This window comes from Vanessa atalanta, chromosome 17, assembly GCF_905147765.1.
Source record: "Vanessa atalanta chromosome 17, ilVanAtal1.2, whole genome shotgun sequence".
Lineage (NCBI taxonomy): Eukaryota > Metazoa > Arthropoda > Insecta > Lepidoptera > Nymphalidae > Vanessa > Vanessa atalanta.
The window spans coordinates 3320727-3348571 of NC_061887.1; the positions used below are offsets into that span (position 1 = coordinate 3320727).

The 27845-nt window shown below is 30.0% G+C and overlaps 1 protein-coding gene across 3 annotated transcripts; it reads right to left on the minus strand.

The window, feature by feature from the left end:
* On the minus strand, positions 1-27325 carry LOC125070445 (aldehyde dehydrogenase, dimeric NADP-preferring). Of its 3 annotated transcripts, none has more exons than XM_047680324.1 (11): positions 27200-27325; positions 11706-11749; positions 11071-11310; positions 8039-8260; positions 7627-7790; positions 6284-6514; positions 5362-5565; positions 4450-4565; positions 1813-1948; positions 990-1140; positions 1-250 (listed from the first exon to the last, which is right to left on the minus strand). In XM_047680324.1, exons 1-11 carry the CDS (start codon positions 27210-27212, stop codon positions 230-232), a joined length of 1542 nt encoding a protein of 513 aa, XP_047536280.1. In that variant the 5' UTR covers positions 27213-27325; the 3' UTR covers positions 1-229. The 3 variants fall into 3 exon arrangements, with proteins under 3 accessions (XP_047536280.1, XP_047536281.1, XP_047536282.1); XM_047680325.1 differs by lacking the exon at positions 4450-4565 and adding an exon at positions 3371-3486 and having other exon boundaries at positions 2-250; XM_047680326.1 differs by lacking the exons at positions 4450-4565; positions 27200-27325 and adding exons at positions 3371-3486; positions 15327-15474 and having other exon boundaries at positions 3-250.
* Between the last annotated feature and the right edge of the window lie 520 nt (positions 27326-27845).

The following is a 27845-nucleotide window of genomic DNA, read 5'->3' on the forward strand; positions in this document are numbered from 1 at the left end:
AAAAAGTTGAATGCAATCTGGTTATTTATTACATATTTTTTTAAAACAATTTAATGCTGTAAGAATATTTGTGATACCTTGAGCGAGAATTATTATCAGTGATCTGAATTTGAGTCTTTAAGTATTTATATTTTTAAAAGATATCTTAAAGTTATTTCTTAAAGATTTAAGAAACAAAAAAACATAAAAAAAATATCAAACTCCTGACATCCCGGTGCAGTTTTGTCTTTTATAACTCTTCAGAGGCCACCTGTAAAAAATATTCAAGTGCATTATTGCATCAAATTTTTGGACATTTTGAATGGAAAAATGATTTAAGTTTAATAAATAGATTATAATTAACGATAAATAAAATAAATACTTTCTAATAATTTCATAATCTGTACAGTACTAGGGTTTGCTTTGTGTTATTTTAACTAGGTAGCAATAAAACAGCTTATTAATTTAAAAAAACTTTATAACAAATTCAATACTGGATTTACATTCTCATATTTTCAGTAATACTATTTCATTGAGGCAATATACAAAGAAATTTGTATTGAGACTAATGTTTTTATTAAAATTTTTATTGTTAAACATAAAAATTAAAGATATTTATGAATATTGCTGGCAAACAACCATGTTTTGTGCTTCTTGTACATGAATTTTATAACAAGCATAAGATATCTTATATATAAAACTGAAATACAAAAACAGAATATTTGTTTGTCTAATAACATGCTTTTGAACATATTCTAAAACAGTGATCATAATTATTTCCTGCCAGTGTTTCCCTATATAATAAATTATTATTGTAATAAAATATATTATAGGTAGCTAACACAAAGCATATATTAGAAAAGTTTACAAGTATTTTATCTTTAAAATATTATAATAGTTAATACAATCTCTATATTTATATATAATAAATGGTTCGAGATGTAGAATATTATATAATTATGATATTTTTAAGTATTTTATAAAATCATTTATAGAAGTCACTTCTTTACCTTCTGCCAAGCGAAAATTCCGTAAGACAGGCCAACTCCTAGGGCAAAGGCAATGAAGTGCGGCAAGTACGTGAAGGATAGACCCTGGCGCTTCTTCATCAATGTAGAGATAAGCTTCAGCTTGCCGTCGGAGTAGGGCGGGTAGCGACCACTAGAATAAACGATTGATAAACACAAGCGCAATAATAAGGTTAACTACCACACTCAGAGCAATTTAAGAATTACTAAAGTGCCCTTTAACTTTCAGTCAGGTCTATTAGACCTACTTTATAAAAATGCTTTATTTTGTTGTAAAAGTAATTTTTTCAGGAAAGAAAACTACATAGACGATTTTAAGAAGCATAACATTATCTATATACAAAATTTTAACCAAAATGTAACAGCTGTTTTGAGATAGACTAATCTATATTAAAAAGCACTTAAAGTAACCGTTAATTGTCTCTGGGAGTAGGGCAGTAAAAAATATTAAAATATGTAAATATAATAAGCCCGACAATTTTTGCTGTTATCACTTATCATTGAGGAATTATTGAACTCTTTGAAATATAAAAGCGATAATTTCACAATCACATGAGTCGTAATTATCATAATGTTGTTTTTTATTTATTCGAGTTCAGATATTATAAAAAAATAATAATTACTAAAAAACAACACATTAAATATTATTTACTTTGTTATTAATGTTATGTTATTATTTAACAATTTAGTCAATAAGTATAAAATTGATTAATTTTTTAATTCAAAACGAAAGAACAACTATAATAATAATTTTTTTTAAAGGTAGAAGGTATTCCTGTATTTATTTCATTGGTAAAAAACTTACGAAGCCAGTTTCTCTCCAATTGCTGCAAAGTTTCGCACCAAGCAACTCTTCTTGTGTGTAAACGTGTCGAATGACTTCTTGCCGTGGTAGGCTCCAATACCGCTGTTACCGACACCACCGAACGGTAACGTATCAACTGTAATTATGATCCTTATTATATTTAACATAAAGTCGATTTGGTTACAATTATAAGATTTAGAACTAAATAGAAAGATAGAAAGCTTTAGAAACATTTGTGATTAAAATTTTAATATTTTTTAATCAGATATTACGAGAAACGATGTCATAGTAATATTTCTGTTATGTTAACTTAATAATAACACATGCTTTAGCATTCGTTAAGTGAAGCAATTTTTATATAACAATATGTACCATGCTACAATACGCAATTAATTTACTAAGGTTTATAAGAGTATTTACAACAAAGAAAAGAAGAAAAAGAGCCCTCGAAAGATATGGAAATAAGAGATTTATTTAATTTAATTATTAAGTAATATATCGTAGTTTTGTAGCAGCTTCGAATGCTTTGATATTTTTTATTTGATGATTCTTTATTATCTTTAGTATAACATTAGTTAAAATATTAAGTACATTCTGTTTTAGATCATTGTTAGCTGTAATGTTTATATGACTGAGTATTCAATTATATTTAAACCATTTTAATAAGATATTATTTGTAGTGAGTGCAGTGGTCAGATTAAAATATCTGCACTGTTTTTTTATGTAAGTAACGTAAACTGTGCACATGTTTGTTATGTTGAAGAGTTATTTGACAACCGTCTTTTAGTAAATAGTTTATACACATCTATACAAATTACTACTGAACGTGTTTTATAACTGATTCCAATGGACTGCCATTAAAGATAAATAAACAAGTTTGACCTTGGATTGAGATGAAATTTTTGATTGAGATCTAAAAAGTGTAGAGTACGTGATGGACTTGTAAAATGGAAAAGATATTATCGAAAATTTGGAACTATGTACAAGTAAATATATTTAAGTAGTTAAAGTAAAATAGTGTTTGTTTCCACCTGATGGTAAGTGGGCACCACCGCCCACAGACAACGGCGTTGTAAGAAATATTAACCATTCCTTACATCACCAATGCGCCACCAAACTTGGGATTTAAGATGTTACGTCCCTTGTGCCTGTAGTTACACTGGCTCACTCACCCTTCAAACCGGAACACAACACTACCGAGTACTGCTGTTTGGCGGTAGAATATCTGATGAGTGGTACCTACCCAGACGGGCTTGCACAAAGCCCTACTACCAACAGATTACAAATAACGATTAATCAACAACTGTTTTTAATACATAATATATAAGAGCTATTATCGAATAAGCTTGGAATGTGATTGTATCGTTTTGTTTATTTTGAATCCTCATGCCATTGGAATATATTATACATAGTAAAATACATAACTATGTTGCGTCATGAGAAGTACATTCAAAATGTGTACTATGTGTTTATAAAGTTGCATTTTCTCGTTAATAACTCGATGAAAGCAAACATTTGTATATGATTGCGTAATTATTTAAAATGTCCTTCATCATACCTCCCATTTGCATGACAGTATCGTTAACGCACATGCCGCCGCTGCTAGTATTTTCGACTAATTTCTTTGTCACCTCCTTGTTTGTCGAGAACACGTACAGCACCAAAGGTTTTTCCCTATCACAGATAACATAAACCACCACCATTATTCACTACTACAAGTAAAGGTAAAATATGATGCGAGGTATTACATTTTTTTATACGAAAAAAATATAATTGAAATTTTGTAATTTTTATAGTACATTAAATTGTTATGTGATACACTAAATAAAGATATTGAGTAGTTGCAAGATAGTGATTTAACTCCAACCATTTAAGCAACACCAGTACATTCTCAGCATGACTATTGAACGTTCCCGCCACCACACCATAACCATCACCTCATAACCAAAGAATACAGACGTACATAGATCAACTCTTATTTTGTAATAAAGACAATTATTTCGAGACCCTAACGGTGTGAACACTGTCACGGCAGCGAGAGTAGCAGACGCCATGCTGTCTAGGTGTAAGCCTACACGAGTAAACGAGAGAGAATTATACGCTGTCCTCAGCGCTGCTGACCGAGAACTTAAACTGAGGACATGTGCCCACTATAGTTGGCACACGAATTCCTCGTAGATTGTATCTACATCCGTATTCTTTGCCTTTACCAAATCATACCATTTATGTACAAAAATGTCCTCAATCCGTGAGAACATTCACCGACTATTTAATATGCAAGTCACTTAAATTCTGTAAGCAATGTTTAAAATTGACATAAATTGGTCTCTTTTATTTTAAATACTTTAAATGAACGTGTCTTGCATTCATTAAATAATATATTAATTACAAAAGTATAATTTTTACCACTATGACTAAAATCGAATCAAAGATCGAGTAATAAAATTTCCATACATGTTATTTACATAGCATTTTAACAATCAAATTTAGAACATCCTTCGATAAAGTATATTTTATTTACTCAAATAGATATTAAAACAATGTAAGTATATATAATGACATCTTGGTATGAATAGCAAATAATGTGTAGGAATTAGTAAAAAATTTGACAGTTAATGGCTAACTCGCGTATCTTACCGCTGTAAAACATGATCGTATCATTGACACAGAGACTGCCCGACCGTGTCTGTTCTGTGAACAGCTTATGAATTTTTCTTTGCTTGCTGAACAGGTAAAGTACTAATGGATGATCCCTGAAAACATCCATCCGTACTCGTTTTGTTGTTTCATTATGAATTAAATGTATGTATGTTTATTTATATGGCAACATTCTCATGTTTTTACTTGCCACGTTAATAATTTTCTGTATACCATTTTTATCTATACCTTTACAATAATAAAAAAAAAACCAATAGGAGTTTCTCACCCTTATATTAAAAATAATAATAATATTTGAAACACATTGATTCAATTATTTAGGACAGAACATTTTGGTGGAACATTTGATTTGAAAAATATCAGGCAAGGTAAATAAAGTTTATTAGGATTTATAACAGTTTTGAATCAACGTGAATCAAGTACACCAATGTCAACTGATGTGAACATGGAACCACACACGCAAAAAAAAACACACACACTATCACACATGTACAAACAAACATGTTTGTTTTCACACCGATGTCCTTTTATTTGAACACCAAACTTCATGAAAAAAATGTGACGGTTACCCAATTATTAAGCGTATCCATATTGAATCCACGAAGTTTTGTAAAATGAGCCTTATGAGCCTTACATAAGGTGGGTTTAAAAATGCAATGTGATGTAACCAATCCAATGCAAAATCTGCCTAAGATTAATCGCATCATGAGACTTTTAGTTTTAAATGGTCTTATGTTAAAAATCAACTTTCATTACAATTTTAATATTGCATATAAGTTAACTTAAAATGATGTTTTAATATTTGCCAGCTTTAAGTAAATTTAATACCTATTGTTTTCAAACGTTAAATAAGAAATAAATTCTAATCGCCATATTTTTGAACGAACTTACCTCGAGTTAATGAATTGGATAGCTTCATATGCATTTTCGACGGGAACTATCGGTAGGATCGGACCGAATATTTCGTCTTCCATTATTTTGTCGCTGGTGGTCACATTCTTTACAATAGTGGGAGCTATGAAACGGTCCTGGGCATCGTAGCGACCGCCGACAGCTATTTTATCCTTACTCGCATCAACTAATGCTTGGAGACGGCTGAAACGAACATAATTACTTTATGTAGTGTATGTATTACAGATTGGGATAGCTCAATGGTTATCACATATCAATCTTAATATATAGTGAAGCCCTTTATTGGGTTTTATATGGAGTGCCAATGGGCACGTGGGCCACATATGGGCCACCTGGAAGTAAGTAGTTACTATCAACATTATACTTGGGAACCTCGCAAGAAAAACTATTACTTACAATACCAATGCGCCATCAACCTTGAACTAAGGTGTTATATCCCTTGTGCCTGTTTCATTGGCTCACTCACCCTTCGAACCGGAACACAACAGTACTGAGTATTGTTTTTTGGCTGTAGAATGTGCGATGAGTGGGAGGTACCCACAACACAAAGCCCTACTACCAAGTAATCTTAAGTAATCGTAAGTAAAAAACGCTTAAAAGTATAACAATAATAAGCATTCTAAACTAAAACTAACAAATGTAATTTTATAAATATTTCTTTGTTATCATTTTATTTATATTCGGAACTATTCTACAATAGACATTAGCAGCCCGACTTATAAACTTTGTTACTCGAGTGTTACACTGATTTCTCTTTCTGATAACAGAAACCAGTATTTAACTATTTCTATCAACGACAATATTGAGTAGACATTTAAAAGGAGACAGATAGATCGCCTTGTTTCACTAATAGCCAGTTACAAAACTTTAATATGGGTAAGGGTTTAATGTAGAATCTCACCTAAAGTGCCTGTTGTTAATGATCCTACAAAGATCCGGTGACTTTTGAGGGTCCTCTCCGTACCATTCTTTTAAAACATTTTTGGAAATTTCAACAAACTTGTCTTGAACTTCCTTGGAGCAAAGAATGTAGTCCGGAGCGATGCAAGTCTGGCCAACGTTGATGAATTTACCCCACAGCACACGTTTCACTGTTACCTCCATGTCCACTGTATTGTCAATGTATACTGGGCTGAAATAATAATTGAAATGATCACTGCCTTGTTTTTTTGGTGTCTTAGATAGCTCTGCATTCTGAAGACTTGAAGGTTTCGAGGATTTGAGGGTTCACGCTGGGTCAAGATACTTCAGGCTTAAGTTTAAACTTAATTGGGTAGTTCCGTCGAGAAGGTATATAAATTGTCGTGTACTTTATTCGGTAGTATAGATTTCGTCCGTATTACGAAAATGTGGGATAAACAGAGCAGTTTTGTCCCCACTTGTCCCACATTTGGTTGAACTATTTTGAGAATGGCCGATATCGACCGAAATCACTTAAATTTAATGCTACTTAACTAAAAATTTGTGAGTTGATACCATTTTGAAATTACTGAATAAGTAAGTGCCCAGTGGATAGAACACGTGGAATTTCACTGGGGACTAATTCCACTAGCTTTTAACGGGTACGATAAAATAAATAATAATAATAATTTATTAATAATTAATAATAATAATTCCCAATTCTATACCGATCTACTTCGACCGAACCACAGTTATATCATTGTGTTACTATAATATGAAAACGGTTCGATTGCGATAATGTAACAATTTGTAAGTTTAATTTGCCTCCGATGATCGAGGGTTGAAATCCAGACAAGCACTGCTATTTTCTTTTTGCTCTTAAATTGTGTTATGCTCAATGGTGAAGGACAACTTGATGTTTTGGGAATTGTGTTACACTTGTGTCAACCAAATCGCATTAGAGCAGTATGGGACACTTAATCTTCCTTTTTATACCCGAATAAACTGTTAAATAGACATGATGAACGAACAATCATACTAGTGAATAGAAATCTTTTGGAATAAAAAAATAGCATAAAAGCCTGGTTGGTAACATTTATTTAACAGATATAACGTGATTGATGAGTATCGAATTGCTCATTAAGGAGATTAGAAGCCACACGATTGCAAATCCTTCTAAGTTAATAACAATTTGTTTTAAATTCAAAATACGTACGACGTACTACGTCAAAATGGCATTTACCTTTCGAAATTAGGTAACATGCTTGATAAGGGAATATATCTACATAAAATTATAACCACAATCGCATTACTGTTCAATTAAAAATATCAAAATATTTTTACCTTTTCCCTCCCAATTCCAACGTAACAGGAGTGAGGTGTTTGGTAGCCGCAGCGTATACGATCTTTCCGACATTTGTGCCTCCAGTATAGAAGATGTAGTCCAATTTGTGTTTTAGTAATTCGGTCGTCTCCTCCGGGCCTCCTTCTACGATTAAAACTGCATCCTAAAAAGGAAATGTACTTTAAGAAAAACAAGTAGTTTTGAATATTTAAAGATTTCATTATAATTTTAATTCGTGTTGGACAATCGCCACATTGTTACATATTTAAACTTCAGGGGTAATTTGACTGTATAATTATAGACAGTCAGTGTCAGGGTTCAATTTTATTCATAAACTTAAACTTGAAAGAATATACAAGTAGAAATAAGAAGCTATATTATAAAATTATTTACTTTGATTTATCTACTTACATTATCCAAATATTTAGGCAGCGTTTCGACAATGAACTGTGAACTGGCGACTGCTAGTTCACTGGGTTTGACGATGACCACGTTCCCTGCTGCGATCGCACTAGCCATGGGCAGCAACAACAGTTGCAAAGGGTAGTTCCACGCACCGATTACGAGCACCACGCCATAGGGGTCATTGTAGATAACCACGTCATCTAAAACGTTCACAATACCTTTTGGAGGCTGTAACAAATTGGATAATTTATATAAAATAATATAATTTACATTTGCATCAAAGCTTTATTTAGTACAATAGATATAACGTTAACGTTAATGCCAAGGGTCGGATGTAATATTATATTAAAGGAAATAAAAACTAATTATTTCCTTCCATTTTTTTTGCTTTGCTTTGTGCTGGTCCTTATGTGTTGGTAACACAAACTTATAATAATTATATTTTAACGCCAAACAGCAATACTTAGTGTTAATGTGTTTCGGACTCCGGTTTGAAGAGTGAGTGAGATAATTACAGGCTCAAGATACATTACATCAAAATTCCCAAGGTTGGTGGCGCAATTATAGTGTCTGGGATGGGTAATATTTCTTATAGTATCATTGTTTATGGCCGGTTTTGACCACAAGTCGACCCATTTGGTGGCCATTGCCAGTCTGTCAATTTGAAATAAAATATATACGCGCAATAATTATATTCGTAATCCATTAATTTAAAAATAGAAATAAAGGAAATTAAATATTTTTGAAGTTGTAATTGCTTATTTAATTAATACATACGACCTTTAACAATAGCGGCTGTACGATAATTGCTTATATTCTTAGTTTTTCCTCAATCGCACAACATACGTTTTATAAATATAATATAATAAATCGCTTAAAAACATTATGGTTTCTTGAAAAGTAATGGATTGTATGTTGGGCAAATAGACACTTTACATTAGAGCTTTATCTACCACGTCACTCTAGTCCAAGTGATGGAATGTTTGCTAATGTTTTATGTTAACGTGAAAGGATTCTAATAATCGGTTCGATTGAAGCGCCAGTTAAAAGTGTATTATTTTGCAAGGGTTTAGATAAAATAGGCGCTATCCAAAAATAAAATATTAATGTGATCTTAAATCAAGATATTATAATATTTGGGATAACTTTTTGAATGTATGATATAGTAAGGCGAACGAGCAAAAGGGCCACCAGATGTTATGTGGTCACCGGCCGTAAAAATTGCGCTGTGAGAAATATTAACCAGCAAAGTTGTTCTGGCTCACTCACCCTTCAAACCGAAACACAATAATACTATTTATTGCTGCTTGGCGGTAGAATATATGAAGAGTCTACAGTAGTACTTAAATCTACACGACTCTAATTAAATCTACAGAGTAATGTCGTCGTGAGTAAATAAATCTATAGTATTCTTGGTAACCGCCTCTGTCTAAAGTACACGATCATTGTTTGTATCAATCAGTGAGTGTCAGTCGCGTAAACATTGACAATTGCAAAATACCGTCTCGTGAACCCTGTTGACATGTTCATAGCGTAATGTTTATTCATTCTTTCGTTGGAAATACTTAAATGCAAAAAAAAATAATAATCAGAAATTATAACAGTACACGTGTCTCGTTTATTTAAGATTGAGTTTGAAATGGTTAAGGAAACTTGTTGCAATATGTAGTCATTGTGATTATGCATTTTTACTCTCAAGCAAAATAACGTACGTGGACGTTGCATATAAAGTAATGTAGCTCGTGAATGTTTCAATACTGGGCTAAGGCCACTGGTCTCTCTTTTTGAAGAAAAGGATTTTCTTTGGGCCTCATTTACCTTCGAGAACGAGATGAACTGGAAGATTAGTTGTGCAGAATTGCTAACACACCAAACCAAAAATTAAACGAAAAAAGTCATGTACAATAAACAAACGTTTTTTATAAAATGTTTAAAATATTCAAAACATAATTGTATCTATATATCATTAAATAGGGTTTCTGTCACTATAAGTGTTTTTTTTCTTTGAAATATTAACAAAATTTATTACTGATATACATTTCTGCATATTGTGCAGCGCTTCAATTAAAAAAATATCTATGTCTATAAATGCATAACAAAATAGCTTAAAGTTTTTATTTTTTATATAAGTCCTGGAATCATTTCCAGTGTCAACTCTCACACATTAAAAAAAGAATGTCGAAATCGTTCTAGCCGCTTAGGAGTTTAAGTGTCATTCACGTTTACAGAAAAAAATATAATTTAGCATGTACAATGGATGTTTGTTTATGGAATTTTTAAATATTGTTGAAAGATAACGCGATGTCAATAACCTACTAGTTTGTCTGTCTGTGGGGAAGATTATGAATACGAATAATATAATAATATATGTACATATATTTATTCCGTGTACGCAATGGAATAGAATTACTTAAATACTTGGAACAAAACCAAAATACGATCAGCACCGTTCCAGTCCCATTGGTACCAATAAAGGAACTTAATGTTTAATCATGTATGTAATATTACGTGGTTATTCGGTGTAATCATAATATTATAAATGTTAAAGTGGAAGTCGTAACTACCCAATGACCGTCATTATATACACTTTGTCAGGAATACAGAAAAGAACAGAGTATCCTAGGAACCTAGTAATAAAAAATTAGTCGGCATCTTCAGCTGAACTTCAGCATTCGGCCGAAATTCGGTGTAAACTATTTACGTACACCTTCTTAATTTAATTAATTAAAAAAAAATGTCTTTAATAATAGTGAAATAAAATTAGTCTATATAATTTATACTCGTGGTATTGTTTTTTTATTAGGAATTTAAAAAAAACATAACCGGTATGCGATAAAAATTAAATTAAATTTGTTCTTCTTAATATAACAGTTCGAAATTTACATTTTTACCGAATATTCGGTAATTATTATTTACGGTATTCTTATTTGGTTCAAGCCACATCGGTCCGTCACTTGTAATAATAATATGTGTGCTGAGTTAGTAGTATGAATGAAACTTTTTAAAAAACAGGAGAAGATTGTTTATTTCAAAATTACCTGTTCAGGTTTCGTCCACTCGTCGAAATTATTCAGCGTGTTACTTAGATCATTTATCAGGTAGTCGACTTCTAGTAGAATCGCCTCCGTCTTGCTTCTCCTCAGATCTTTGACAAGAGCGTCTATCATAGCGTTTTTGTTCTCTTCGTACATCTTCAATAAGCTTTTCAATTGTTTCTTTCTCCATTCCAACGGCCTTGTGACGCCGCTGTTGAATGTGTTCCGGGCTTTTTGGACGACCTATGAATTTTTGAATAAGTGTAAATATAAAGAATATATAAATATTCCACTACAGGACTGAGGACTCTTCTCTTGATGAAAAACTCTATAAGTTTATTACACCACACTTCTCTAACGCAGTTTGATATATATGTGTCAGATTTTCAACCGACGTGTTGATTCTTGTTCCTTATGATTTTTTCTTCCCCGCCGAGCACGAGGTGAAATATTAACAATACATAACAATAATTATGTGACGCCTGCACGGTTCAATCTTGCAACTTATCAAGTCAATAAAAAAGTATATACATGTAAAAAGGTCGAGGTGTATAGTATTAATATGTATTTTGATAATATGTATTAACAGGATTTAATTATATATGTATACATTCATATATGTAATAGAGTTATATTACCTCTGAAATATTAACTGGTTTCGGTTTGGAGTGTGCTAACGTTCCTGTAACAAAGATAAGTTTGAGTTATACCTACATTTATTAAACTGTTTCATTATTCGTTCATACTGATCTTATCTTATTGACCATCATAATTACTACATATTACCAATGCACCTCCTGCCGATATTTGATAGATGTTATTTTTCTTGTGCCAGTATTTATACTGACTTACTAAACCTTCAAACCGAAACACAACAATACTAGGTATGTTGTTTGTCGATAACATATGAATAGAGTGATGGTACCTACACAGAGGATTTCGCACTAGGGCTTTCATTTTGTTTTACTACTTTTCAGTGCTTGTTTAAACTATCTAAAGATATGTCCCTTTTAAAATTAAAAATAAATTGTAATAAAATATAATAATAATATGAATAAATATAAATGAAGCCTTTATTCTGCTTAAAACATAATCTCCACATAAATTCATTTCTGATTATAAATAATGATAATAATTATATCTTGTTGTTTTTTGTTTACTGCGGTAGCGAATTTATATAAATATACATATATTCATAATAATGTTATTTTGTTCATAGCCATTATATAAAAGCTTCTTATAGAAATGACAGGTGTACTTAAGTTCATCAATAATGTGACCATTAATCACTGGGAAATATTTTTGGATAATTGACAATTATACTTAGTGTTTAGCACCAATAATTTTAAAATAAATTTAATAACATGGATGATTTTATAAATTATCTTCATAAAAATTTTAAAAATATTTAACATGTACACACAGTTACTAAGGCAAGCGTAACTCTATCATTCTAGGCACGCTAGAGTATGAGTAATTTGATTTATAACTAAATTGATCGATGTAGATAAAATCAAAATAACCTTACTTAGATATATTATTGAGTATTAAAGTTTTATGGTTCGTGGGCCGTATCGTTTAATTTAGACACACTAAGATTTTATTTATACGATTTTAAGATGAATTAAATGCAATGAGTTAACAACGCATAAAGGATTGGACCAGCGTAGTTTTTGGACTTTTTTGAAATTCGGTATCTACTTTTTTGAAATAGGTAGTGCCAACCAATGTCCGACAAAAAAATCTGTCGTTTATTATTTTAATGGTGTTGTTGCACCTCTCGATCGTTAACTTCACCATCGACTACTTTATAGATTAATTTTTTTTAAATCATTGCCGAGACAAAGGACAAGCCTTTGTCTTATTACCCTCCCACGGTAAAAAAAGTCTATGTACTTAAAATTCAGAACGTAAATAAACTTTACGTCTCTTTTCTCATAAAAAGTTGTGTTTTATCATAACATAATCTGTAATAACGTCTGGTTATAGGGGGTCAGTATCAATGCTAAGGTAGCTAAAATAAGTCTTGTGGAGTCATACAATATATAGACATATCTTATATGACATCACTGTGCGTTCAATCTGTCAATAGATTTACTCGTTGGTGTAGTGACTAGCTTATATATGCTTCAGTCTTGTATTTAAACATGACAGGTAGGATCAAAAACTAAAAATATTCGCATTAACAGCCTGGATTTAAGAAGTCAGCAGTGGCTGACACATATTAGCTCACTTTATATGTTTGAGGTATCAAAACATACCTTTTACCACACATAATATTTGAAGTAAAAATATTTTAAGCAAAGGAATAGTGTAATGTTGCATCACCTTATCTCTGTTATCAAAATTTATCATTGTATTAATGATTTTTGTGTAATATCATTAGCTTGACCTTCACATAACTATTATTATAACATGTAATATTTTTCTATTATATTAATATTGAAACGAAAAAGTTTTAGTATTTAAACTTAATTAAAATATATTTATAAAATGAAATACAAGTAATTTCTGAGTCATAATATTATTTTAGTAAATTGTGTTCAAATATTAATTTTTCTATGAGAAATATTTACTAATAGCACAACAAATAATGTATGTGTTACTGCAAAAGACCATAAATTGCCAACACAAGTTGCTAAATGTTAGGAATTCACCATAGAGTTTGATATATAATGACATCTGAATCAATTTAATTCTTAGTTTAAATGGTTTTCAGTTATGCCAAAAATCTTAGGTTAATGAATAAAACAATAATTGTTTCTTAATATTTAATTGCAATTACTTAATATTTGTCATTTCCTTACATAAAAGCTGAGAGGTTTAAAGAATTAAATAAGTTGCCTATCACTTGGCAAGGCTCCTATTCAAGTAGTATAAATAAGGCAACTTATACTAATTCATCAGAGTCTGGACTTCTTTTAGCCAGGGTGTTAACGACAATGTTAAATAAATATTATATGATATACCTGTTTAGATGTGACTGTGAAACTTAAGATTTACCGAGTGGAGGTTAAAAGTTCAAAATTAATAATGATTATAAAATAATTTAGACTTAAGCCAAAACACTTAAAGCCATTGAATAACATAAAATCTTGGTATTTACTTCCAGTTTGAACTAAATATAGTAACATATTACCAAGAAATTTCACAAAAATATATTGCAACATTTTATAATATAAAACAACAAATGACTGTTTAAGAAAGAACATACTGTTTAGGCTATTTGTAATTTTAGAGCTGGAGATTTGCTTGTTTGCAATGTTTTTAACTTAGTGGGAATACTTATCATAGCATTTTATATATATTACATTATACATACATTAGCAGCCCGTAAATGTCCCACTGCTCCAATGCGGGTTGGCGGAATACACATGTGGCTGAATTTCGTTTAAATTAGACACATGCAGGTGAAAGAAAACATTGTGAGGAAACTCATATATATATATATTCTAAATTAAGATCAAAATCTATATTTGATGAAAGAGTAATTTCTGAATATTACACCTATTCTTGTCAATAGAATCTATCACACAGACCTGGTAGCTTAAAATTTTTTTGTGTAATCGATAATCAAAAATGATAAATAAAATAATATTTTGTATTGAGACAATATTACAATATTTATACTATTAGAAATACACAAGATATTTAAGCAACATATTTGGAAGACAAGGAAGGTTTATGGTTGTAAAATTTGGGTGTAGTTTCTATGTAAAAAATATATTAATATGAATCTTATTAGTCTAAATATATTTATAATAAATTTAATTTGTTTTGAAATCCGAGTAAAAATGTTGGACTTTAGTACAACACTTATCGAAATTATTAACAGGGTTCTATTAATAACTTTGTAAGATATAGTGTATCATATCTGTTCCAAATACATTTTAATAAGTGACTACGAAAAATAACTCTGTGTTATTTGCATGACTAGGGAACTATCCACTTACTGATTTTTATCCTGACAATAGCGATACCGTAGTCTCGATTTTAACACATAGTTAAGTGAAATAGAGTTAGACATTAATTTTATTTATTTATTGGGAAAAGAGTATTAACAATATTAATTATTACATTTATTAAAAATCACATTTGAATGTCGAACTGAAGTTTAAAAGAGATTAATATTTTTTTATTAATCTCGTGAACAGTGCAAAAGTTATAACGTTTATTACAATTATGATTAAGCGCAAGTTATCAAAGTTTGTCTTTCACTTTATATTATTTATTAATAGTAATAATGTAAATTTACTTACCTACAGTCATTTTGAATACTTTTTTAAGAAAATGTAATTTTTTAATTAAAGTTTAATACTTTTATTTCGATTTAAACTTAAAAAGTTATTATGTTTGTGACTACTAAGCACAAATTAAAGAGTGAACTACGTTATACGTTTGCCACAGAGCCACAGACCGTACAGCTGCGGAGCTCCGCCATAGACAGTGTCACTTTTGACAACTTTGACGTTTGCTTATATTCTCTTTGGTTTCACTAATATTTACATACATAAAGTTTTTTTTATACAAAAACAATAGAGATTTTAAATAATATATTTTCTTATTCCACGCATATTCACTTTGACCTTATATTTTGTGACTCACTAAGTAGCGTCTTTTCAATTGATGAAAATTACCATTTATGCACGTGCATAATAATATCATAAGAAATAAATTTAAAAAAAACAAGAATAAACACGACGTATATGGTTAGTGATATTAAATCCATTCATTTAATAAATTTATTGTTATGAAAAATATTTTATACTTAGTTATCATGTAATTTGATGATACTAAGTATGCTCTTCTCTTTTATGCTCCATCATTAACTTTACAAACAAAAAGCTAATGCTAAAGAAGCAGTAGATTAATTTTAGTTTTATTCGTTGTTACCATTTTGAATGGTTTCATGTTTAAAAAATTCTTAATTAATTATTCTCGCACGTGACATTGCCAAAACAATCTGTGCCCTCACGTCACAAAAAAATCGTCTAAGCCAAATTAAAAAAATAATAATTATTATTCGTGTTTGTTATATAGTATTCTTATTTCTTGCTTGATGTCTAGCCATAGAAAATAGATATCGTAAAACAAAAGAGGATTGATAATAATATTTGAAATACATAATAAAAATGTTCAGAATATTACTATTAAAATTTATTTGTACAAATTAAAATTACAATTATTCGTGGAATGGTAACACGAATCAATATTTTCATATAATATATAAATAGAATATATCTTGGTCTCCATTGTCCTCATCAATTATCAGATAAGATCTTTCTATGACTCAATGTATGTCATACTGACAACAAAACCAACACAGTAAATAAAAAAAAAAAACTAACTTATCAAAGAAAGTCGAATAATCAATCGAATCAACTACTTTCTGCTGGTAGCTGTGCTCAAGCCATTAAGATTTAGGTAGATACCGCTTTCATATGATTTTTTGTTGGTTCGACCAATTGAAGTAGATACAATTATCTGCTCTACATTAGGATTTCATTGTTGATTTAGTGGCTAGCTTATAATGCAAATTCCGATAGCTAAAAAAAAACCACGATTCGAACTCATAAAATAAAACATCGAGTTTAGAGTAGCAACGGTTTGCCGTTTACTTAGGCACGGAACACGTGGCACGTGTGTGAGCCCTCGGAAAACGGTGCCTGCGACTTAACGCTCTGGTCATGATTGGTGTCCCTGAAAGATTATGGGATAATAAGCGTGATTAGCCTGCGCATTTGGCTATTCTCCATTGAGAAATAGACCTGAACGACATCTCTCTCACTCTACAATAGTTATTAAGTTTCAATATGTTGTATTGCTATATTTAGTCTTGTAGGGTGTGCGTAAGTCAGTTTTTTTTAGGATATAGGATATATCAGCGTATTTATTTAGTAAGAATTTAGGCTTATAATTAACAATGTATTTATGGAGTTTCATTTATCTGATGGGGCATATGCTTATTTGCCTTTCTTCTATTGATAAATAAATCCATTAGCCATTTTAAACATAGTCAGTGGATATTATGGATGGACAATTATCCGTCGAAGGCATCGTGTGTTAATAATTTATCTTATATGAACAGCACTTTCTCATTTGTATCGGAAACTATACTTATAGTTTCATGGATCATATACTTCTCTTTCTTTTCTTGTTACTTTTTAAATTGTTTTGAATTTATTTATTAAATAGACCAGTTTGTTCACTTAAACAATTTTTTGTAGTCGGTTTCATCATGAGTAAGCCTTTCCTATTAATGATATTACTTTAGATACCAATAATATCAGATACTTATAGCAATAATAATGTATAATGTCATGTATGTAATATCTGCTTTGAAAGGCAAAAATTAAATTACGTTTAATATTTAAAAGTTCCATAGTTACACCTAACGCAAGAAAGTTTTCAGTGGCGATGTTAATGATTAAGATATAGACTAATTAATCTATTTATCGGCCAATACGATTTCCTGGAAGAACTTGTTTGAAATAATCGGTTAACAAATACCTGATATGCATGGTTGATTGTCCAAAAAAGATTTAGTTTTTAGATAAAAATCTCTAATTAAATAAGAAATATAATTTGGGCTTTGATAAAAGAAATCTGATTCGCGTGATTATTTTTTGAAGCTGCTGGATCTGGAGTGGCTGACTGAAAAGTTGACACAAACATGAAACATGTTTATAGCTGTCCTAAGGCTGAATTAACCCAGGATTGGTACGTCCACAGGCTGTCATTAAATATATCATTTAATATATGTACTATGTAAGAGATTCCTACTCTCTGTGTTCCCGTGGCTGATAAAAATACGACCCAATTACAAATTTAATTTAAAATTCTTTGTATATTTTTTTTACAAGTTATTAATAACAGTTTTCTGCTAGTAAATTTAACGCTCATCATAAAAACATTCAAACAATCTTAATATATATAGATATTCACAACTTAGCACACGTGGACAAAACAAAAAAATAAATGCCTATTTTTCTTAGTTGTCATTTTTTTATTTAATTATTGTTATAAAATTAAAAATAATTCGTCCACATTTCACATCTTCTTTGCTTAATCATTAAAATTTTCATAAACGAGTACTTGAACGGACTGGTAGGTTTAAGGACAGGTTAAAGTCGTAAGCTACGTTATGGTCCTTTGATTATGTAATGTTCGATTGTAGCTAGCCTTCATTGATGGTCAACTGCATTTCATGTTCAATATATTTTAAATCGTATTTTTTACTAACACTTTTTTATGTAAGTTTGTCGGACTTAAAATTACAGAGGCCGACCGGCAATTGGGTCACCTGATGGTAAGTGGTCACCACCGCTCATTGACGCTGTAAAAAATAATAACCATTCCTTTCATCACACTAATGCACCACCAACCTTGGGAGCTAAGGTGTTATGTCTAGTGTGCTAAGGTGTTATGTCTAGTTACACTGGCTCACTCACCCTTCAAACCGGAACACAACAATACTAAGTATTGCTGTTTGGCGGTAGAATATATGATGAGGGAGTGGAACCTACCCAGACGGGCTTGCACAAAGCCTACCATCAAGTAAAACCGCTATGTTTTCCATCAAAATAGTGTAATTCTCATTATCCCATTCTAGATCATCTAGATTGGAGAAATAATCTGTGCCCTTGGCACCATTAAAAAAGTTTAACATAAAACTTTACCATCATGTTGAATTGAACTTATCAAATAGCTCATTTCATAAATAATCTTAAATATAAATGTGAATTCGGAATAAAATTAACAAATGCTGGATTTTATTTGACGTTTACGTCAAATAAATAACTAATAATAATAATTGACCAATTATATGTTATATTTGTTCCCGCCTAAATTAGCACGACCTTCATTTTTATTATTATAGTTTATTGTCTAGGTCGCAAGGGTTATAATATATTTTAAATGTATGTTATTACTTTGTATTATTTTATAATCAAAAACAAAATCTAAAAAATGAATACCTACATAATACTTAATACCTATTGCTAATATTATATTAAAAATTGCTTACAGCGACCTTCCCAATACAGATAAGTACTTGTACAGTTATTTTTTACAAATTATATTAAATACATTTCGTAATATTTATTTTAAATATATTGAACACAATAAATGACATTGGGAAGGCAAATATTTGCACGGCAAATTATATGTTCAGTAGGTACCTATTTGTTTTATTTATTTTCGTCATTTGACATATTACGTATATGCTGTTAAGAATTTATGATGGTCAATCATATAATCAATCGAAAATTTTCTATAATCGGCTTAATATAAATTATTTATTTGTTTTGTTGTAGTTTGGCTAAAATATACAATAACGACGTTAAGATGTTAGTGAAATGTGTTGTGATAAAAGTAACGTAACAGCTTGTATTAATCTTTGGAAGGATTGAAGTTTACTCCACCACGCCTCCAATGCGGATTGGTGGAGAAATGTCATGAGCATCAGTAATTTTATTGTTTCAAAATGGTGTTTTATTCAGACTAAGCTTGGTCTCGACTATGTGTTAATTAGGTACTCTAAATTATTGTATTTTACCCAATTATAAATACATACACCTATATACATATATAAATATATATAACCTATAATGAGATAGTAATGGTATTATTACGTTTATTCATTAATTCGGCATATTTCTAATAAAAATAATCATAAAGGTAAAACAATTTAAGTTAAGTTAATGCAACTAAAATAAAAATTACTCCTTCCTAATATTAAAGAATGTTTTGAACTCTTGTAATACGTAGTAAAAAACAAATATTTCACTTGTAATACTTACTCGTATGTATTTGCTGTGCTTTGCAAATGTGTGAGTAGGTATGATGTGCAGGTGTTGTGCACATTATAACGTGTGTGGTTCAATGATATACATTATAGAGCTCACGTCTTGAATGCAAATCGATTAAATTATTTCGTTTAAATTAGATACCTATATATAGGTCGTCTAATGTTACGCAATGGAATTATAACGATAATTATTATACTTTTAAATACGAATGATTGCGGAATCGGCTTCATTTAAGGTATTATCTGATATCTATTATTAAATTAAAATTAGAACCACAAACTAAATTAGTGAGATAAGGAAGTTCCTTAAATTATTTAAAATGCTTTTTGGTCTTAATGTCGCCCGGTAAAGAAAATTTAACATGTATGTTGTAGAGTTTAGAGAATTTTACTCCATAAATTCAAGCCTTCTATGCCTAGCTAATCTAATTTGCTTATGGACGGCTCGGTCTTGGCAATGAACTATACTCTTGCTCAGAATAACTCATAATATAAACACCTACCAAGATATGATGACACACAAATCAAAATAAGAAGGTAACTATTGAACTAAATAAATCATGGTTAGTATTTATTAAAACTCCAGACCTGACTAACCTAAGCTAACCTGATTACACAGCGGCGATTCTTAGAAGAGACTAGCCAACTGCGCCGAAGATATTGTTGTGCAAAAGTGTGAATGAAAATGAACTGATAATGCACAAATTCACTTTATGCTCTCTTTATGCGAATTTTTTTCTCATTCTCTTAATTTTGAGGGGTTTTACACAAGTGTGTAAATCTAGCTCCAAGAGTGATGATAATTACGGTAATTATTATGTTTAATTTATTAAAATTGTTTAAAAACTTCAAGGACCGTTAATGTTTATTATTGTTAAGATTATTATCATCTACTTACGTTGAATATTTAATAATTAGCCACATAATACGATAACCAGTGGTTTTGTTTCAATTGACGTTAAAATCGACACATGTCAGCGACTGTTTTTGTGTGGATATGAGTTAGCGTTTCGAATGAATGTCAACTGCTATACTTTTCAAGTTTTTATGATTTGAGTTTTTTGGAGGAAGCAATGCGACCTTTTATACGGAAGATTATTTTGTTTATTGGTACTCCTTTATTATTTTCTGGGTAATAATAATAATAATATGTCACTCAAAAATTTATATATTAATTTGCATAGGCACACAATTGAATTTATAATTCTGAATCGGATTTTCAATTCAGATTAAAAGTGGATCCTGTATGACAATCGAAAACTTTCGTAGAACAATAGAGAGGATAGCCAAACCAAACAGTTCCTTGACACATGACACTAAAATGACTTCAGAGGTATACTGAAGGTGAGAAATTGCAAATGATGATGAACAATCTCGCTGTCATATACCAAACACTAGTCAATTGCCCTAGTCCCGTCTCCAGGCTTTCTATAGCTGAGATTTCAATAAACTCCATTAAAATTGTAAATTATCATCGATGCCAATTACCTCTATAGAATACTTCTTCAAATATATTTATTTAGGACTTAAAATATGTATTTCCAATGAGTGCATCGCGTAAAAAATAAATAATCAACGTCACTATTCTATTGGACTCTTTGTTTTCAATCGGTCGACAATTTTTGCATTAGATATGCATAAATAAACATTGTATGAAAATTATAATTGTGTTTGCGTGTGGCAGAGACTCAAAAGATCATTGCCCAGTTTTATTAAAAGTTAAGCTAGCATTATATTGTGATCATGTCGTGGTCATTACTGATTGTTTATACCAATTTAATGCTTATGTAAAAATATCCCATTATCGTAGACCTCAAGTTTTTAGAAAAGTATTATAGTTATTTTTATATTTTTATTGGGCAAGGTAAGTATACTTTAAATTTTGTACCTACAATATTATGTTTTTGTTAAGTACTTGCAGTTAATTACTTCTGAAATTTAAGTAATAATTAAAGTTTAAAAGTAGGTACATCATTATTATAAGTATTCACAACAGTTTAATTTTTGGCTCAGTTTGGTTTTATTAAAAGTAAATTCAAAAATATTATTTTAATGCAAAAGGAAATATCGTTTAATTTTGTTGAGCGTTTTATTAACCGACATCCTACCTACATAATATTTTTTTTTTAATTTTTTTTAGCATTAAATTTAGTAATTAGTAGCCTGTAAATTTTCCCACTGCTGGGCTAAAGGCCTCCTCTCTCTTTGAGGAGAAGGTTTGGAGCATATTCCACCACGCTGCTCCAATGCGGGTTGGCGGAATACACATGTGGCAGAATTTTGTTGAAATTAGACACATGCAGGTTTCCTCATTATGTTTTCCTTCACCGCCAAGCACGAGATGAATTATAAACACAAATTAAGCACATGAAAATTCAGTGGTGCCTGCTTGGGTTTGAACCCGAAATCATCGGTTAAGATGCACGCGTTCTAACCACTGGGCCATCTCGGCTATTATTATATATTATTTATTTGAATTAATTATTTATTTTTCTTATATAATATATAAAATATATATTATATGTTAATATATTATGAATATCATTTTAAAATATAATGTATATAATTAACATAAATTAAATATCTTGATAATAATGAACAGTAAGTACTTTAAATATTTTTGAATCTACAGACTAAAAAAAATAAAGAAGGTTCTATAACTCTTCAGTCCTTTTTTTTAGTTTTAACCTATGTTTTGACACGTGTGTTTATTTATTTTTTTGTTGTATTTAAATATATATTTTTTTCTTGATAGGTAACAAAATTATATGTGTATGCATGTTTAAAATGTCTTCAAAATATGCAATTCCGAATAGATTTGCAATTTATTTGTAAATATTTTTTTAGTTGCTATAAAGTAATGCAGCCTAAAGTAACTTATTGACATTCGATTAAATTTCTGATAAAATTAGTTCAAAATATTTAGCAAGATTTTAAACGTTCGACATAATAATATGGCAATTTGATTATATTATGACAAAAACAGTTTTTTAAGTCAGACTATTAATGGTTTATAAGCCTACAGTAGAATGAAAAAAAATAATAGTATAACACTCGAAAGTAATAAGTATAAGCACGCCACCGGCAAGTTATAATCGTTAGTATTGTGTAATACAATTTGTTAGCCTTTTTTTTATAATTATATCCCGTTATTTATAAAGATATTTATAGGTTATTGTTAAGTGAATCAGTCGTACATTAGTTGAGTTTTCACCGACTTTAGACAGTATTGTAGTACAAATAAAATGTTTCAATAAATATATAATGGTGCATCTGTTTTTTTAGAAAGTTAGTTTTTTTTAGTACTTTTGATTTTAATAATTGATTTTGTAATTAATTCGTTGTTATAAAATTTTAATAATACTATTTATAATATTTTAAGAGCTGGAAAATATAATCGGTGATATTTCACATTAAAAAAAAAAGTTGTTAAGTCAAAATAATTAGTGGTAATTCTTATTTAACGATTTTATTTGAATACTTAATAATACAGAGAATCTACGCAAATTCGAAAAAAAAAACGGCTAACTAAAAAATAGGACATTTTACCATGTTTTATGTCATCGATAATTAGCACTATGTCATCACCAGCGCGTTCATTGATATCACATTCAATTTTTAAATACACTTCGCCGTAGCGAGCGTTGTCGTTGTGAAATGCCGGCGGGCTCCAAAGAGTATATAGCGGGCTCATCGTAACTGATCGATTAAATCTCGATCTGTTGGAAAAAATTAACTGGCAACACCCAACTATCTCTACTTACTTTAAACATTTTATAGGTTTTTTTAAAAGGCCAAATGTTAAAGTCTAATTTGGTGTGGAGATTTTATTTTTTATATTGCAATATTTCTGATTGTTAAATTATGAAAGATAAAAATGAGCACAGTGAATGTAGAGGTGCACTTGAATTATAACTTTTGATAGCATTGTAATGTATACTTGCGCAACATGAATCTACTTTCGATTGCCTTGTTTTTTTATTATTATTTGGATGTACAATTCGTGTGGATAGAGACTTACATTGAACAAAAGCTTTAAAAAGTAATACTTAGAAGTTTTTATTATATCACTGTGGCCGTAAACTATTTTAAAAATTGATATTAGAAAATAGTGTTGTGGATAAGAATGCGCGGCGGACATATGTTAAAAAAAATAAAATTTAGCATGATTTAGAAAAAGATATCGTACATATATATAATATAAGCCCTCATGTAACTAATAATAGAAATTGAATATTTTTATTTGTATACTATAAGTAAGGCGATAATATTATTAAAACTTATGTAATTAAAACCATACATGGTTATTTGATAAAAAAAAAAAAACTATAACTAATAATAGTATTAGCTGTAAAGTCTTCGTTTTTTCTTTGAATAATACTATTCTTTTCTTTTAGGAAGAAAAGTAAAATCTCGTTATATTTGTTATCGTTTTAAACGAACCGTAGAACTGTACGTAGCTCGTTAAAACTACATTAAAATTGATGCAGCTATTAGGAGCAGCCGTCGACTCAGATCAATCTCTAGGTGATGACTTTTAAACGAGATCACGAGGATGAAGAGTTATTAATTCCAATGTACTAAGTCTTATATCCGATTAAGTAATATAACAGTTTTCCGAAAATTTTTAATTACTACCATTGTCTTCTTCAGCACTGTATTTTTTGTGTATGTGCTTTAAATAAATTTGTGTTTAATAATTTTAGTCAGTTAAGGAAATACATAGTTAAATTTTGTTTAATCCAGCCTCGTTTTAAGTACAACAAGCGCCTGGGTGCAAGTAGCGTTCATAAAATTTGATAAATTAATGATGGGTAGTATTTTAAGGAATGTACGATGTTTATTTATTCTCAGCCCATTTATTTTGAATGATGTCATAGTTCAAACATAAAACATTTTATGATGTTTTAAGTTTAAGGCTAAGGTCACTGAGAATTCACACATTGTGATTGTTTATGTGTATTAAATTCGCTCCGTTACGTGTTGCATGTGTTTACGTTTGATTACAAATTTACAGAAGTGCGCAAAATAAGACCAAGCATTTTATTCATTGTGTATACTAAGCCCTAAGCTTACAAGATTTTATATTATCGTATTGTATTCTAAATATAAAATTTCTTGAAAGTGTTAAATTAATTTACTTGTATGTTAAATCTCGTGTCTGTTTGAATGGAAATCTAAAAGCTGTTATTAAAATGCTGCTGCAAGGTATTTTTTGTAACTTGTTGTAATATGATTTAATTTAATTATGTACGTTGTTTTATTATATATATAATGAAAATCCGTCGTGGTGTATTCTTGGCATTAGTGTAACTTTAAATTTTACTATTAAAAAATTCAGAGGAATTTATAAATTTAAATTCTGTACTAAAAAATCGATCTGTACTAAAAAAACGAAATTCTTAATTTATACCACTCTAGTAGTAATAATTATACTCACACAAGTTATACACAAATAGTTGTTAAGAAACATGTAATTCTGCTGAGTTTCTTTGGCTGGCTCTCTCAGGTCCGTGGTATATTTCCGAACAGGTTTTTATTTTTGGCGATCAATTATTGAATAAAGATTTTGACTTTGGCTTAAAATGCGAGATATATGTAGGTACAAGTTTGTGAGTGTGTTTCGGCATATTATTTTGTAAGTATTGTAGTGGAATGTGCAAAGGTCCTTTTTAAGCGCCTGAAACTTAAAAACCTTCTATTTGAACCTATTTGTTATAACCTGTTAATTGTGCTATGAAATTGTATACAAACATTTTAGTGTCATAATAGCTATAGGAAAGTTTTGATTTAACCAGCCTATCAACTTTCCATTTGACGCCATTACTGCCTTTCCGTAATCATTTTATTATTTATCTAATTCAGTGGTATATTGTAAAAACCCTGAATCGATTTGAATAAAAACTAAGTAATTTGAATCGTTCAGATTAAATATCATGATTTGTACACAATATGCGATAAAGAAAAATAAAATGTTCACAGATTTTCATAAATCGGGCCGATTTTATAGTTAAGTATCCGTGCCCACGTTTTCGTACGCGTTTGAATTTAACAAAAAAGTTATTATTTAGTTTGCAGATTTTATTACAACTTATTAATTCTGTATTAAGTAGCTTTTGTGATATTAAATCGTTGGTGCTACTGGTAATAGAAAGTATTTGGACATTGCAGCGTGTCTTTATTATTATTTGCAAATGAAATTTGAACTTGTTTAATCAATGTATACCTTTTTGAAGCTTGTAACAATATGAAGCAAGCATCGTTATGAAAAAAAAGGTTTTATAAAAAAAAAAATTATAGCACAAAGTATGCTAGTGTATTTATAGTAATCTATCCTAATATTGTTATAAATGCGAAAGTAACTCTGTTTGCCTGTCTGTTTAAAATATATAATATATAATAAGATCAAATTTGATAAAATGATATTTGGTATGAAGCAAGCTTGAATTCCAAGGAAGGACATACATAGGACACAGGTTACGTTTTATGCCTAACAGCTGAACACAGGCTCTTACGCGAGCGAAGCCGCGCGACAACTAGTGTAACATAAGTTACAGTATTATTAAAAGAATTAACTTGGTTTATACAATTCTATTATATAACATATGTACATTTATAACTTCGTACATAATTATGAACCTTGTAATTAGATGACTAGAACATGGTCGGGTTATTGTTGGATGGAATAATACCATATCATAACTAAACGCAGATTATATTTCCACGAGGCTGTTATTTGTTTCATAACGTGTTACACTCATATGATTCAAGAGTCGTTACATTTGTTTGTGCCACGAACATCGAATTACGAATAGTATATTGTTAATTTTGAGGTAAAAAAATCTCGCTACTTCAATTAACTAGTTCTTCTTTTTAGAGATATATATTTTAGAAACGTTTTCAAATTTTATAAGATCAATAATAATTTGTAACGCCTATACCCATGTATTGACTAGTTTTTGATGTTGACTAATAATATGATAATTAAAATAAACGTGTCGTAGGCACTTAGATATTGTTTATTAAAATGAATAACTAATTTATATAAAAAAATTTAATTAGTCGAAAACCGCAAGATGTATTAATTGGTATTTAATAGTTTTTTATGTATAGCACGTACCGCGCATTATATTTATCGGTCCACACGGTACATTTTCATAATCTTTAAGACTTTATCTTGATTCTGACCAAACAAAAATATAATTATGATTAAATTTGCTGATGTCTGCAGTCGGCAAACTAAATTTTCATTTTTAAATATATTTAAACGCAAACGATCGATAATTCGATGATTAATTAATGTCAACATTAAAGTGCACTTACCGTTTCCGTTCATAGTGTCGTGTTTGTTATTATCGATTTTTACTACCGGTGTTTCGATGTATCCTACGTCTTTGTCGATGTCAATGTGTACTTCACTATCACTCGCGTGCTGTTTAACCGGCGCTGGCATCGCTACTAAATTGAATAGACCTTTGCGTTCGTGCACTTGTTAAGGTCAAACATCAATAATTCTTCATATTCTATATTTATTAGTTTAACTGCTTTATTAAAACGTGTACGGTGACCGCCATGTTGATACAGTCATTGTTGTCCAAATACATCATCAAAATACAAAACAAAGTTGGTTTCCCCGACACAATGCTGTAACGTTATCTATTTTTATTCTGAACGTTATAATTTTTAATAAGATGAACAATATATATAAGTTTTATACTAGTAGTATATATTGTATTATACCTTTTTATTCATGAATTAGAAGGTCTATATTTAATTTAATTAAATTAATTAAACTTGTAATTTTAAACAACGATGGAATGGATATAACCACGGTGATGGACGATCAATCAATTAATTTAATTATTATATAAACTGCCGAGTAGAAGAGTAGATTTTGCGATGATCATATATCAAAAATTCTGAATAGATGCAAATCGTAACGTAGTAAAACAGGCTTTAAAGTGTTTTA

Bases quoted from the DNA above. Each gene is read 5' to 3' on its own strand.
- LOC125070445 (XM_047680324.1), bottom strand. The intron at 11,311-11,705 runs GTAATATAACTC...AAAAATTCATAG, and splicing joins AACCAGTTAATATTTCAGAG to GTCGTCCAAAAAGCCCGGAA. The intron at 1,949-4,449 runs GTAAGATACGCG...TCATAATTACAG, and splicing joins TACGATCATGTTTTACAGCG to TTGATACGTTACCGTTCGGT.